The following is a 15,831-nucleotide window of genomic DNA, read 5'->3' as shown; positions in this document are numbered from 1 at the left end:
AAAGCATCAAAAAAGTCCTAAAATATGCTTTATAGCTGCACTCATAGGATGCCGAGCCCCTAATAACTTTCTCACGGGAGACTAAGCCCTACGAAATTTTCCCACGGGGGGTTAGGCCAAAAAGCACCCAAGTCCACACCCAGTAGCCTTATGAATCTGAAAGATTTACCAGGGGTCCGTCGGCCAGAGCCCTGAACAGCAAATACACACTGTACAATCTTCACAAACATTATAAACAGTGTCTTACAACAGTAACATGTAACGTGGGAATACATTTCACGTTATGATAAAACACCCAATACTTTTTAACAAGAATTTTAAACAGAAAACAAATATCGCAAGATATTTTTTATCATAGACGATCTTCAATTTCAAACAATTCCTAAATCATTGAAAACAGCTAACAAATTTGTATTTAAATTATTTTTACCCAAATCATCCCGATTTCATCTAAACTCTAAATATCAACTTTAACTTCACTCAACAACACGCTGTCTAAGAAAATGTAGGGGTTTGATTAAATAGATTTGTGCGTACAAAGGAGAAGTGAATATTATATACAAATCTTGAAAGATAGAAGTGGCGTATACAGTGGATCAAAGGGGCGAGGGGGCTTGGACTATGCATGTCCATTGCAATTGGACGAAACGGAAAGTCATTCGGCTGCAATTTCAACGAAATCTTCTCAAATAGTGCCTTTTCAAAAAAATTCAATATCAACTTAAACAAATTCAAAAAGGCATTGCTCTGTTTCCCGTGAATCAATATGGCGTGACAGCGAAGACGATTCCAGAGAGCCACGCCCTGAAAACATCCCCAGAATTTCCCACTTTCCATGAGCTGTGTACGCCACAGGCAGAAAGCGCTAAATACTAATTCATCGCTACATTTATTCTACCTACTTAAATTTCACGTATTGAAAAAACAAATTAAAATATTAAAGCTTCCGATAAATCGAACAAAATGTACTTTAGTTTTCGGACACCAATTTTGTCAATCGTGATTTTTACCAGTATTTCTAAAATCACATCATAAAAATGGTTTTGTTTATGTTATCTCGAATCATTAAACGCCAAGATTTTTATATCTTGACAACTAATCAAATAAATTAAACTCACAGCAAATTTATAAACAATATATGAATCATCTTCTAAAACTAGAAGTTCGGGGCATGACATTTCTTAAATGACGAAAACTAGCATGGTGATAAAAGGAGATGATATGAAAAATTCTGTTATTAAGATTTTTTTGATTCTAGCTTTAATTTGCACAAAAGAAATAACAGAGTCAGCGGAAGCCAATCAATCAAGCAACTCCACACTAAGATTTGCAACACACAAGTGTTTTTACATTACAGCATACTTTAAAATTATACGATTTCTATATAACAATGACTGCATGATAATAGAATTTTGTCTAGCGAGCTAAAAATGGCAAATGACAAAACAGATAATCAAAAGTTAGCGAAAACGTTTAGCTTTCCCCGCATGGTCGATGCGTCTTTAGTATTGGCTAACTTCGTTTAACATACAAAATCCCACGAAGAGTGACCAGGTAAATTAAAAAATACAACCTAAAGTAGGTAGGATGAATTAAAGAATTAAAGTAACAATATAAATTAAAAAAAAGGAAGACGACTAGAAAGCAAAATCATAAGAGAAAATTGAAAAGACTGAAATAGTTGTACGAAAGGTGAATATATGCTTAACATATACGATATGACCGGCCTAACTTCCTGGGAATAGTCATCTTATAGCAAATCTATTAATCATTTGTGATTTAATGGAGAAACACAATTTATGTAATTTACAAGCAATATACCAATATGGAATAAATATAAATCAATTTATTTTAAGTCTATCAAATTCAACTTTATGACCTCATTCATCAAGCAACATCATCACGCACTGCCGTTTGTGGTTCATTGGAAAATGTTTCACTTCCAAATCGTCGCAAAGAATGCTGACTGTTCTTTGATGATACCAAAGCCTCGAGTCTGGACAAAGATGCCTCGCTTGGAAACAAAATCGCTTGGATGCATCGAATCATATATCTGAAATAAATGATCATGGAATACACTGTAGAAGAGCGCTTAATACTGTAACTATAAAGACACGCAAGAACCATGTACAAACACTTTTGCAATGCATAAATTAACTTGAATTGGAGCAGATTAACACAAATTGACGGAATTGTATCAGGCAATCGAAGGACTGCGAAAAAAGCCAAACTTACCTTGGTAGCAATGCTGCGGCGGGGGAGATTATAGTAAGCAACCAAAATTCTGACGTAGTTGCAGCATGGTATATTATCCAATAAGTTCGAAATGACCAAATGACAGCACATATACCAAGGAACCAAGCATATGACAGGATGATACTTCCCCAGAGAAATATGTGATGGATAAAGGTCTGGAAAACGAAAACATAAGCCAAGTATTATTTCTTTGGAATTAAATGGGAAGTTGACAGGCCATGGGAATTACAGAAGGAAGTTTTAGTGTAGTAAGAATTAAAACAGCACTGTGGAAATGATGTCAACTGGCTTAAAACGTTTTGATTATATTATGATAAAGATGGCCTACCGGCAAACGAAAGCTGGATTCAACAGTGACCTACTGTTTATATATAAATAATTCTATCAATTTTTAGAGGTCCCCCTCCCCCATTTTCTCCAAATACTCATTCAAACGATTGGAATAATCTTGATCCTGCCAATTTTGACATAGGGCAAAAGAAGCCTGAAAATTATCATTTCCTCTCATATTAATTGTTGTATGAAAGGCTTTATACAATGGTTGCACGGGTGGCAATCTGTTTGAGGGATGATCAAAATATTGTCCACATTTCCAGCCCCCGTAAAGAGGTGATATAAAGGTGATTTAAATGTGATCTAAAAAGTCTTTATCATGGGCAAAATCACTAACAGTGAAAGAGACATAGCTATTTCAAAAATTTTTGGTATACGTGACTTATAAAGACTTTCTTGGTAGAAAAACAGACGATTCTCATAACTTAGAATGTCATGGTACGCATGTTCTCTGTTAGATAGAAGAACATCAAAAAGTGAAATTCTAACGGAACTTTATCAAATAAAACTTAGGGGTACCAATATGCTTCTGACGATTTCACATCGATCCACAAATAGATACTGCTTCTTAAAAAGTGTCTCTAAATACTTTTTCTTTTTAATAAAATAGGCAATCATGATTGAACAAAAGTTAGGAGACAGAACTCCCTTTGTTACTAACCCAGCTTGGTATTTCAATTGCTAAGTGAAGCGATGAAGTGATTACAGCTGTTTGGTGAAATAACACTCCGATAGTTGTCATATCCATATCTGTGTCTCTGTATGTCTGAAAACAAAGATAAAATCATTTCTTGAAGAATTGAGAGTACCAACACTTGGGTTTGCTTCTTCAATTGTTGCTGTTCATTGCAAAGCGCAGAATGTCCACAGAATTTCATCAGGATGATAAAGATGACAGGGCGATTGCTTCTTTCATTCGACAGGACAATCATCTTGCTATAGAAGCTTGTTCAATTCTACCAAAACAATGTACTTACGAAATAGGGCAGTGCAAATAGCACCACACTTTGATATAAAGCATCCAACATGTTTGCCCAAAACAGCTTCCTCGTGTAAGCCTAGGTTGAGAAAGGAAGAGAAGCAATGAAATCACAGCAAAAAGTACTCTGGAAGAGCAGTATTAGTGAGGAAAATTTACAAAAAGTGAAAAGAAGATGGCTGCTGCAAACAGGAACAGGGAAACGGGAAAAATATATTCACAAGATTATCTGTTAACAAATGATGTGGCGTTAGTTAAAAAAAATGTTATAACTTTCTAATGTGTAATATTAATGTGTAACCTAAGACACAGAGTGGGGCAATGGATACACTACAAAGCAAAACTTGACAACTGACTCGGTGGTTTTACAAATGTGTGTATTTTTACCTTGCTTTCTTGTCCTCGCTTATAGAGGTGCGGTCTGGTGAGAAGCTGCTCGGCAGATGTACACTGGTCGAGGATACCAATCACGATTGAAGGTGATGAAGTGAAAATTAAGGTGAACAGAATTAAGGATAAGTCATCTATTGCGTTTGACCCAGAAAACCCGTTGAAAAGTTGATACCAAAATAGCAAGAACACGAAAAACTGAAAATGAACAAAAAACAAGTTCAATGAAACTTAACATATGTTTGATGACGCAAAAATTAATACAAGCATCTCGATAAAAATTAAATTAAACATAAATATTTGATTATCTGATCTTCCAATTTCTTTAAACAGCTACATAATCCTCGGCTTTTGTTAAGGTCAGTAAGCCAGACCGGTAACGTATCCAAAACAACAGCTCAGCTTTGTTTATCATGATTATAATTATCATTAAAAGTATAACAAGTTAGCTAGACTAGAAGTGCATGCTCTACTATCATGCCAAGAGCCTTTTCTCAGACTCTTTAATGAATCAAAGTCTGGTTAGCAATTAAAAATGCATAAAAAAAGAAATAGGAATTCGACAAAAACTTACTGCATTTTTATAGAAAAAGTATACAATCATTCTTGAGAGCCGGTCGTAGCACCAATGACCATGCAAAAGAAGAAGCCGCTTGAGGAATTTGAACCTGCCAAGGACAAAGTCACTCGCCATCACTGCCTGCATCCCTTCCTTGCCAACAATACCAACGCCAACGTCCGCCATTTGCAACATGCTGACGTCATTCGCGCCATCACCAATCGCAAGAGACATTGCTTTCAGGTTTTCACGTACCAGCTTCACAACGCTGGCCTAAAATCCAAACAAATTTGCGTAATAAAACGCCACCCGTTTGACGTTGTTTAATGATATATGGAAAACGAATGTAGGAATTGTCATATGTGCAATAATATCGTTACGTTTTCAATTGTTTTGAGGCATTGCTTCGGATTAACCAAAACAAAATCCCACAGTTAAGAAGCTTTCTGTGTACATTTTTAAAATGGGCGGGGACTGATTGACTTTGTTTTAAAAATGTTAAGAAATATATAATGCAGCTTACATATACTATTTGTTAAAATGTTACTTGCGTATGATATCTGAAATTGTACTGAATAAGTTGAAAGATCAAATCTACCTTAATCGTTGGTTTCAAAAGTTTCAGTTGAATCGTTAAAATTAAAAATCATACGTTACACATTGTCAACTGCCTACACATTGTAGAATATCAAACCAGATAACAAGTCATACAAGCAGTTTTTTTCAGATAAAGATGCAATGGGTAACAAAACATACTTTCTGAATTGGGGCTGTCCTGCAACACAACACAGCACTGCAACACTCTGCCAAGTCGATAAACTTCTGGCGAAGGGAATTCTTTAACGCAAGCGCCAATGTCGATCCATCAATCACTAATGCCATTGAAACAGACTTATTTGCATGTGTTGGAGAAAAAGTGTAAGTCGGAAGCAAAGACGCGAGCCGTTCAAGGCCCGAGTCGAGTTGCTCATCACATTCATCCTGGAATAAAATAATCGGTTTTGTGACTCTAGGCATGAAAGAACTTTGATCGTATTGGAAGCGGGCTTCGGTGACTGGAAAACGGGTATATTTTTTGCAAAATCAACTAATTACCAAAAGATGGATCAAAACCCTGAAAGATTCGTACAAATGAACTTGACAGAAAATATTTCTACAAAGAAGATTTTAGCACTAAAAACCTGTAAGAAACATTAAAAAAATTTCATAATAACTTTAAATACATTTATGGTTTTTTTCAAAAAGAATCGACATTTTTGAAAATCTTTATAGTTTAAATTAAAATACTTATCTAAAAACTCGGAGAATTGGAGGCAGTATTATTTTTTTGTCTCAAAATATTGAAAATCGAGTGGAATTTATTACCATGGTTTTCGCATTCATTTCGATAATTTCCATTTCTTCATCCAGCAGTTTGCTTGAAAATGCAATATTAACCGCAGTTTCCTAGAAAGAGGAATATAGTTTAACTTTAAAGGACAAAGGTAGCTCAGAATAAAATATCATATGAAGACTCAAAGACTGTCAATTAACACTAAAACTGATGTTGATAAAAACTTACACGTTTGTCTCCTGTTAAAACCCAAACTTTGATGCCAGCTTCACGCAAGCTTGCTATTGTATCCGACACGCCATCTTGTAGTTTGTCTTCTACAGCTAAGAAAAAAGGAAACTAACATCCACTGCTTGAATAATGCAATACAACAAAGATATTGGATTGTTTTGGTTTACTTCTAAGAAAAGATCCTTTTACTTCATTTTTTGACTTTTTCTCAGGCATATCCAGGCAATATAGCAAGCAAATAAGGAACACCGTGACCTAACAATAGACACACGTAAACAAACTGTGGCTAATATTTCACTCCGGTAGACGGGGCTTCATCAGCGCAAAATGAATTCATACCTTGCTATATTTTTATTGAATTTTCGCCGCAAGAATTCCATCGATCGGAGTCCTTTGAGCAGCCTGGTATTTTGACTTGCCTTTACTTACACATATCCAGGCAAACTTGACTTAGCGTGCATTACCACCTCAAATTCACATTTTGGTACATTCTGTTGCATTTTAATATACATAAGAATCTAAAAATCCATGTTGCAACTTACCGGTCGCTCCAAGTAATGTCAGATCACTTTCAACAAAGTCGAACAGTTCTGTCATCACCTCTTCTCTGTTTCCTGACAAAAACGCAGCTTCGCTGTACCTTTCAGCCCATTCGGCGTATTCTTCGTCACTTAGATCCTGTTTCAAATTGCAAAAGAAGGAATTAGCTTTTGTGTAGAGCAGAGTCTTGATATGATGATGATTTTTCAAAGTTATCATTCACTCTCTCAATGTTTGCATCAAAATAAATAAATGTTGATTTATTCACGTAATATAATGATTAAATGACTAAAGAGGTGAGTTTTTAATCAATAATGTAAGGGAAAGAGAACCAAAGTAGGATAAATCGAGCAAGAAATAATGGCTAACAACAGAACTAATCAAAGATGGTGGATCATTTACCCGCTTTGCAATACACAAAGTTCGGAGTCCCTCGTGTGCATATTCTTCGATCTGAGACTCGATTCTCTCGATTAAAGGATCTAAAGAAAGAATTTAAAAAATGGCATCACCTTGCATCAGCATTAGAGAAACAGGTAGCAAGAAATATATAGCTTCTCTAGATGAAAAATTGATTAAATAGTTTGCACAGGACCAAGGCTTGGATAAATTGCGGGTCGCTGCCTATTCAAAAAATCATGAAATGATAACAAAATATTTGTTAAAAGGTTTTTGAACAATTGAAAACATCAAAATTGCTCCTCAGTTCCTCAAATGTCACCTCCAAGTAATATACCTCTATCATATACTTCCATCAGTTAAATTTCACCTCTAAAATAGAAAGACACGACCCCTTAAAAACCATTATCAATTGTCAATTCGTAATCATCTCCACCGCTGTGTCAGTGTCATTTATATACACCTCACAATCGTTGCGTCCCATTGTGTAGGCTCTGTATTGTGATTAAGTCAGTGAACACGTCAGAATGTAGCCTGCGTCGTAGATCATATTTAGAATACGATCTGTGACACAGGCTAATCAAAACGCAACGGTCACACAACAACGTAACTTGCAAGCAGCCTCGTTTAAAAACGTAGAAAACCTCGCATAAATAATAGTTCCCAATTACCTGAGCGATTTGCAAGTCGATTCATAATAGCCGTATCAGCACCTTTACAAAACACTTGAATCAATCCGTCTGGAGTCCTAACAATAATAGACATTCTTTTTCTTGAAGATTCAAACTCTAGGGTATGGAGTAGCTCAAAATCAGAAATACTGCTGTCAGGAAATTCGAGCCTAATGCACCCTGGCAGACGGGCCTTTAATACGTAACCAAAATGAGCGGATGCTTTAACTAGAGCCTCTTCATCAGGTGACTCAGCCTCGTACTTCAGGCTATTATACATCTTGCTAAGTTTAGGTGTTTTTGAGGTACTTTTATATCGCAAGCTACTGTTTGAGCCAGTATCTTGTGAAGATAAAGGTCCAGTTTCTGATTTGCATTTTTCTATGAATGTTTCGCCGTTCTCATAGAAATGTCGATTTTTATAAACTACAATTGGTTCTGACGAGCTACCATTGCTAAATGAATTATTTGCGACACAAAATTCTTGGGTTCCATTCGGGACCGAGTTGCTTTGCTTGACCTTTTGATGCACTGATTTGGCAGTTCGCAAGGTATTATCATCAAAGGCATCATTGTCTCGAGAGCCAGTACTGTCCAAGCTTTTAGAAGAGTCAACAACAATGACACTATTGCATATTGAAACTGCAACGAAAAAATCGGTCCAGCTCTTTTTGAAACCAAATTTGCGGTCACTCACAGTATTTATTTCGAGTTCTCGACAATGCTCTTCTAACGCTTGATTGCACATGCCTGCAAGAAATACAATATTTCATAAAAAACACGTAGATGCAGCAATTTTTCAAAACTATTTATTAAAGCTTCTATTCAAATGGCAGCAGGGAGCAATTACGGTGGCTTTAGGGTACGGATTGGTAAAAATGGACTAGAAGCAAAATGGGGAAAGAAAAGGACATGTTAGGTAAAGATATATAACTGCTTGTGCATAAGCAAGGTGTTCTAGCCATCAAAAAGGGTGGAATCGCTGTTTTAATTTCCCTCATGTTTCCAAAAATCATCTTCGCTCTCCCACTTACTGCATTAAGAATTACTCAAAGAGTTATCCAAGACAAAATTACATGCATGTATAAAGAAAACATACACAAATTCTGTGAATTCTGTCATGACAGACAAAATCTTCAAAATTGAAAATAATTAACTAATGATTTTTTTTGCATAAAAGCTTTAATTCTGGCCAATTTAAAAATAAACTTTGAAAATAAAATTAAAAATATTATCATTACTCTTAAAAGCCGAAGTTGAGAATCAATAAATATTTAATTATTGAAACCGCAAAAAGCAAAAAACATTTTCTATACGACATCCTTAAGAAAAGAGTTTTTTCTTGTTTATCCAATGTCTATCCAGAATTTAATTGGCTTCAAAATAAAGACGGATAATTTTTTACCAAACAAGCTGAAAGAATGGCGACCTGGAAATCTGTCCGAAACATCTGCTAGGATTTTAAACGGCAATGAATTGTTAACATCTAAATTCAGGTACAATCACTGCCAAAAGTCTTTAAACACTAACGTCAGTCTCCAAAGGCAAATTCAGCCACCCCCTTCCCCCTAGGAGCAACAGTATCTTGGGGAGGGCTGGAAGTAGTAGATTCGGGGAAACAATAACAAAGCACAGCGCAAAGTGTTGGGTGCTCCAAGAAATTTCAGTAGAACTTTCAGGAGGCATTTCGAAAGCAGCGAAATTTTTTGAAAGTATATGAATTAGGGTACCTTCGGCAATGGAACATTCTGTGCCAAGAACGGTGAACCTCTTCAAGATCATTTTGTTCTCTGTTAAAGTTCCTGTCTTATCTGAAAAGACATATCTTATCTGGCCTAAGTCTTCGTTGATTGTTGTTGCCCGGCATATAGAGAAGTTCTCAGCTGGCTCATAATACAATTCAATATCTTGGTTTATGAAATAAACCTGTCCAAGTTTCACAAGTTCCACTGATACATAGAGAGAGACAGGGATTATAACCTGAAAGACAGCAAAGATGAATTCATTGAATGTACGTGTGTTTTATATACTTACCTCTAAACTAACTTCTTCACATAATCATTAATGTTTATAACTGAAGCCAAAAGGTACAAGGAACAATACCCTTTTAAATCATTATCTCATGTTACCGTCACTAAGGGACAAACAGTTTGTCTTTTTGCCACAATTATTTTCTTCCTCTTTGGCATTTAGAATTGAGCATTTGAAAATGATAGAGGAAGACAGCTTAACAGTTTTTCAAAACTCATGCTAATGAAAATCTCAATGGCAGTATTCTTCATTAAAATTTGTCAATGCTGTAAATCTGCTAAAAAAGTTATCACTTAAAGCATACCAACGTCAAAAGTGATTATGAAAAATATCAAATAATAGATAAAAAAGCGAAAAATTCTTCTTGCATGCTTATAACATGTGCGTTGAAAGAAATGAAATCAAATCAAAGGTATTCACCTGGAGAATGATGATGAAAGTCCAAAATCTGACAAAACCTTCCATAGCAGGCTCACGTGAAGTAAGGCCTAAGTCTTCGTTCAATTGTACATTGAACTTTGTCCATAAACCACAGCCTTGAAACAGAAATATAATAAATATGGTTGAAAGTGCTCTGGTTTGTGATACAGTGTATTCTACAATAGTTGTGAAAAATGAGATCCCAACTTTGAATTAGAACGCTTTTCGCTTTTAAAGGCGCGACACAGTAAATACAGCAACCTCTCTCAAATTTGCAGCAACGTTTCTGTATTCAAAGCAATATGATTATTGTACTTCCAGCTATTTTCATTTGAGTTTACAGCAGTATTCAACTGCACTTACAGCAATATTCACTTGCTATTGCAGCAATATTCGCTTCCGTTCACAGCAATATTAATTTGCCTTTACAGCAATATTCATTTGCGTTTGCAGCAATACTAATATGCCTTTACAGTAATATTTATTTGCGTTTACAGCAATATTCATTTGTGTTTGCAGCAATATTCATTTGCCTTCAGAGCAATATTCGCTTCCGTTTACAGCAATATTAATTTGCCTTTAGAGCAATATTCGCTTCCGTTTACAGCAATATTAATTTGCCTTTACAGCAATATTAATTTGCCTTTACAGCAATATTCATTTGCGTTTACAGCAATATTCATTTGTGTTTGCAGCAATATTCATTTGCCTTTAGAGCAATATTCGCTTCCGTTTACAGCAATATTAATTTGCCTTTACAGCAATATTAATTTGCCTTTACAGCAATATTCATTTGCGTTTACAGCAATATTCATTTGTGTTTGCAGCAATATTCATTTGCCTTTAGAGCAATATTCGCTTCCGTTTACAGCAATATTCATTTGCCTTTACAGCAATATTCATTTGCGTTTACAGCAATATTCATTTGCGTTTGCAGCAATATTAATATGCCTTTACAGTAATATTCATTTGCGTTTGCAGCAATATTCATTTACGTTTATAGCAATATTCATTTGCCTTTAGAGCAATATTCGCTTCCGTTTACAGCAATATTAATTTGCCTTTACAGCAATATTCATTTGCGTTTACAGCAGTATTCATTTACGTTTATAGCAATATTCATTTGCCTTTACAAAAATATTCATTTGCGTTTGAAATGCCTTTTTTATGCGTTTTAAGCAATTTTCATTTGCGTTTAAAGCTCTTTTATTTGCACTTGCAGCAGTTTTGATTTGTTCTTGTAGCAAATTTATGGTAGTTGTGTGACCCTTATGGGTCACCCAAATGACCAAATATGGCAAAAAAAATTTCAATGGAGACATTTGGACTAACCTACAATTGAATGACATTTTCAAAATTATTTAGCAACATTTTGAACAATTAAACGTAGCTGTCTGCCAAAGAAGACCATTTTCGCATGATTATACAGCTGTTTCTATGCATCTTATAGCTTTGTTCTGAAAGCAGGCATAGAAGGTTAAACAGCTGCTCACCTATTATGAATTTCAAAAGAATTATGTTATTTGCTACAAATCCTCCTGCAAACAGACAAGAAATTACCTATTCCACCAGCTGTGCACAAAATGAAAAGAATGAATACACAGGCCAGCACGTCTTTATTAATGTCTCTCTCTAGCTTGCTACGTTTATATCTTGGTCCACTGCTATTTAACATTGCTTTGGTCTCATGCCCTTAAAGTTAATCAGAAATGAAAGAAGATAAGAAATAGAAAACAAATGTTCTCTACTGTGAAGAAATCATATACAGGCTTAAAAATATATAGCTAAGATAAATGAATAAGTATTAACCATTATAATATGCTCATTGTGATCTATTTCTTCAAAGCTTAAAGTGGCATGATTTGTTATTCAAAAATCAATAAAAACGAATACGAAACTCAATAATCAGCATTTAATATTGTAGACCTATGCCTATGTTCAATCCTATTGGATTATACTTCAACCTGTGAAGCAAAATGCATGGAAAATTATTTATAAATATACAGTCATCTGCAAAGCAATATCACATTAGCTCACATTTTGAAAGTAAGATGAAAAAAATCAGATCGAAACTTAATCATCAATTTTTGGAATAATTAAATGGAGCAACCAAATCTAAACTTCAAGCATTTTTCATATTCGCAAGGGTGTAATACTATCAAAATAACTTGCACAAAATGTTTCAAAAACAATAACAGTAGAAATCAGCTTCTTTTGGCATTAACTGGGGGTGCTAAGCCCTCTGAACCCCTTGTGCCCAATGAGCCCGCGGCACTACAGCCCTTATTTCAATGCATTTCAATTGATGTCGGGTTAATCCAAGCGGCAGCAAATATAAGGAATTGGAGTTTATTTGGATCAGCATCTCTGTTTAAACACATCAAGGTTGGTCTGCTTTAATGCGTTATAAGAGAAGCTGTAGCTGTAATTTAGGTATGCCTCAATGAAGAAGACAAATTTACCTGCATAGATGACAAGACCTTCAACAACATCTGTATTTCTTATCACTGACCCACGAAGAAGAAGGTTATTCTGATCAACATGTATTCCTTTCCCATCAAGAAGTTTACTGCAAAAAGCAAACATAATCTTTTGAATGTACATATTCTGTTTAAAGTTGGCAGCTACAGATCAAGTTTAAATTGATGAAACATTATCTACAGACAATACTTTGACTGCTATGTAGAATTCAATTGAATCTAGACAGATTTTGAGGCTAGATGAGGGTCTGTGCAAATTTTGACTCAAGAAGGCATTTTTGTATAAGGAAATATTCTTTGGCAAAGTTGTGAAAAGAAAGCACTACCTGAGTGATTCAAATAATACAATCAGGTCCACGAACCGAAGTAATAATAAAGAAAGAAAGTATACAAGAAATACTTACATCCCTCCTTTGAAATTGTGAATTTGATTGTTTGGCTGTTCACATTCAACAACAAATTTGACATCAGAGGGTAGAAAGTCTTTCTGAGACTGTTGAAAAAGTAAAAGAAAAACTGAATTACAAAAGATCAGATCTTTTTACTTGACAAAACTGAATTTATGGGTGTTGTTAATTGTGACTCAAGATCATAAAGTGGTAGAAAGCTGTGTGTTTTTACAGTTTATTGAGCAAAACATTTATTGTTGGATTCTGATCTTGTTGTTAACATATACATTTTGATTTGAATTGAAAACTGGAAATAAAATGTGTTATATATAATCTCTCAATAGTTAATTTTAGAAAGCCATTCATGTCCATGCTTCAGCTTTGGCAAGTACAACATTATAGCATTCTGAAAAAAGTGTAGTTGCAGTCACAAAAAAACAGGAGAAAACTTGGGATATCCATGAAGGCATATAAACATCCAAGTAAATTTACATAACAAAAAAATTTACACATCCAGATATTAATAGTAAGCTACCCTCTCAATAAGATACCAACTGAGACATGCCTGAATGTTCATTATTCATCTTATTCCACATATATTATATTTCATAATATACCTTTTTATCTTTCAGGAAATTAACAGGCTGTTTTTGCTTGAGATTTGTTTCTCCATCCAAACTGGCTGTTGACACATAGCATATACCACCTTCCTCAGTTGAATTTAGAAGTAATATATCTGCAGGTACAGCATCATCTGATGATAATTTCACAATATCTCCAACAACAATATTTTTCCATGTTTCATTGATATAAGCATTGCTTGCCCTTGGGATGAGATATTAAGCCCATAATTGCATGAACTGATCCAACAGTGAATAGTCAGACATTACAATAAAATGAGGACATCAATCAGTAAATTAAATATCTACACATGAAGCGTGATAAAATAATGAGAAATTTACAAAAACAAAATGTAAAATATAAACCGAATTAAACAGGCTAGGTAAGGTCAGACTCATCTAAAGGCTGTAAAGTGTTTGAGCTTTAAACTGAAGTGAAGGCAGCCATAAAAAAAGATAAGTATTGTTCTTAATAATTAAAAAGTCAGTGGGGCAATTTAGCTCCATTCCTTCTTAATGGTGCAGCCACTGCTCTATAATATCCACCTGAAGGCTACAAAAAACAACTATATGTTTACCAAGCCCTAATAAAAATATTGTAGGGGTTTTTTACTGTATGCACAACATTAAATTTTTTTACAAACAATAAACAATATTTTCAAGCAAAAACAAGTACCTAGTGAATGGGAATTAATTGATCATACCTTGAATAAACTTTGCATGACATATTATTAACATATTTATCAGATCTGTGTCTTCTCCTATCTTCAAACAAGTCTTTGACTGCAGTAACAGATAACACAAATAAAAGCGGGATCATTGCAACTTCTTTTCCAAAGGCATTTATTGCTGGTACCCAGTTCAGAATTATGATTGTTAAAAAATATATATTTGCGAATCGGTGGAATTGTTCAAATATGTTTTTGGGTAGGAATGTCAGCCAAGTGTACTTTGATGTAGTAATTGCATTCTTTTTATGTTCTTGAAATTGAATTTGTTTTTGTTCTTCAAAAGAACCATCTTCATTGTTTGGGAAATAGCCATGAAATGTTTTAGGGATAACTTTCCAAGGTTTTTGTTGCCTTCTTTCGTCCATCTCCAAGTTGTATAGAATCAGCCTTTCTTGATAAATGTGTTGTCAAATGGATCAATAGTTCTATGAAAAATAAGAAGAACTTTGTGATAAAATATACAGAACAATAGTTCTGGAAATCTAACATAGCTTCTCTCTAACCAAAACAAAATCACCAAATTGAAAAGAGAAGCATGATGTTTTTAAATTTCAGCAAATTTATAAAATATGATTTAGCCTGTGCTGAATATTTGATAGCAGCTGACAGGCTGTCCTACTCATCAAGGAGTGTTGATAAATGCTATTCAATCATGCTATTGCGATTACAGTTTGTTACTTGGATCACCAGGTTCTTTAAGAGGTTTGCAGAGTAATCACCTAAACAAGGAATATCATTATTTACTATCCCATTGCAAGCTGATGACATTGCAATACCAATCCTTTGGGAACTAATAGTAGTTGAGAAACACAGCTGTTCTATGCAAAGTCATTGCCGTTTAAGGTGAAAATGCCAAGAGTTGAAGCGATGGCCTGACAGCGATATACTTAAAAGCAATCCTGCTAAAAATCGTGGGCTTAAAGCTCGATATAAAACCTGACGTATTTAAATTGATACTCAATTATGTGTTTATTATGCTCACGTTTTACACAGTGTCGATTTAAATCTAAAATATGAAATTCTTTGGGCAGAGAAATATCCATCTTCAGGAGAGCGCCTCAGCTATACCGAAAACACAACTCTTGTAAGTAGAAATTTAAATATAGCAATAATGAAATTGAAAGTAGGAAAGTTTGCTTAGGCCATCACATTTGCAAATCTCGACAACTTACTATGCCCGGTAGTTTCATGACGAATTTCTTCATTTTATGTGTTGAAAGAGCTGACCAAACGGAGTTTCTTCCATATAAATCAAACCAAACGCCTCAAACACTGCCGATTTCTTGGGCTAATGAATAAATAAAAACTTACTGAGTCCTAAACACTTGTTCCGTCTAGGAACACCACATTAGTTCCCATTCCCCTTCCATTTTTCCGCCTACTACCACCAGCCTACGTAAACAAAACTCTTCCGAGATGTCATTTGTTTGTAACCAAGGGGAAAATACTGATGTTCGCTAATTAGAGCA

At 34.8% G+C, this 15,831-nt stretch overlaps 1 protein-coding gene across 1 annotated transcript; it reads right to left on the bottom strand.

Moving 5' to 3' along the window:
• Positions 1-219: 219 nt before the first annotated feature.
• Positions 220-15,700, bottom strand: LOC135686776 (phospholipid-transporting ATPase VA). The gene is made up of 20 exons (XM_065203106.2): positions 15,535-15,700; positions 14,336-14,787; positions 13,629-13,836; positions 13,027-13,115; positions 12,605-12,711; positions 11,703-11,834; positions 10,143-10,258; positions 9,422-9,671; positions 7,692-8,441; positions 7,024-7,103; positions 6,624-6,759; positions 6,079-6,173; positions 5,883-5,963; positions 5,274-5,498; positions 4,533-4,790; positions 3,956-4,156; positions 3,567-3,647; positions 3,251-3,355; positions 2,236-2,411; positions 220-2,053 (listed from the first exon to the last, which is right to left on the bottom strand). Exons 2-20 carry the CDS (start codon positions 14,725-14,727, stop codon positions 1,888-1,890), a joined length of 3,648 nt encoding a protein of 1,215 aa, XP_065059178.2. The 5' UTR covers positions 14,728-14,787; positions 15,535-15,700; the 3' UTR covers positions 220-1,887.
• Positions 15,701-15,831: the final 131 nt, after the last annotated feature.

The sequence above is a fragment of the Rhopilema esculentum genome, chromosome 6, assembly GCF_057945365.1.
Source record: "Rhopilema esculentum isolate cy_ngs chromosome 6, ASM5794536v1, whole genome shotgun sequence".
In the NCBI taxonomy this organism is placed as follows: Eukaryota; Metazoa; Cnidaria; class Scyphozoa; order Rhizostomeae; family Rhizostomatidae; genus Rhopilema; species Rhopilema esculentum.
Note: the sequence above shows the minus strand (reverse complement) of the source record. Positions and strands in the feature narration are given on the sequence as shown.

Coding starts and splice junctions, on each gene's coding strand:
- LOC135686776 (XM_065203106.2), bottom strand. CDS start 14,727: ATGGACGAAAGAAGGCAACAAAAACCTTGGAAAGTTATCCCTAAAACA. Junction 10,259..11,702: donor GTGCACAGCTGGTGGAATAG/GTAATTTCTTGT, acceptor TTCTGTTTCAAG/GCTGTGGTTTATGGACAAAG. Junction 3,648..3,955: donor AGCGAGGACAAGAAAGCAAG/GTAAAAATACAC, acceptor TTCTCAACCTAG/GCTTACACGAGGAAGCTGTT.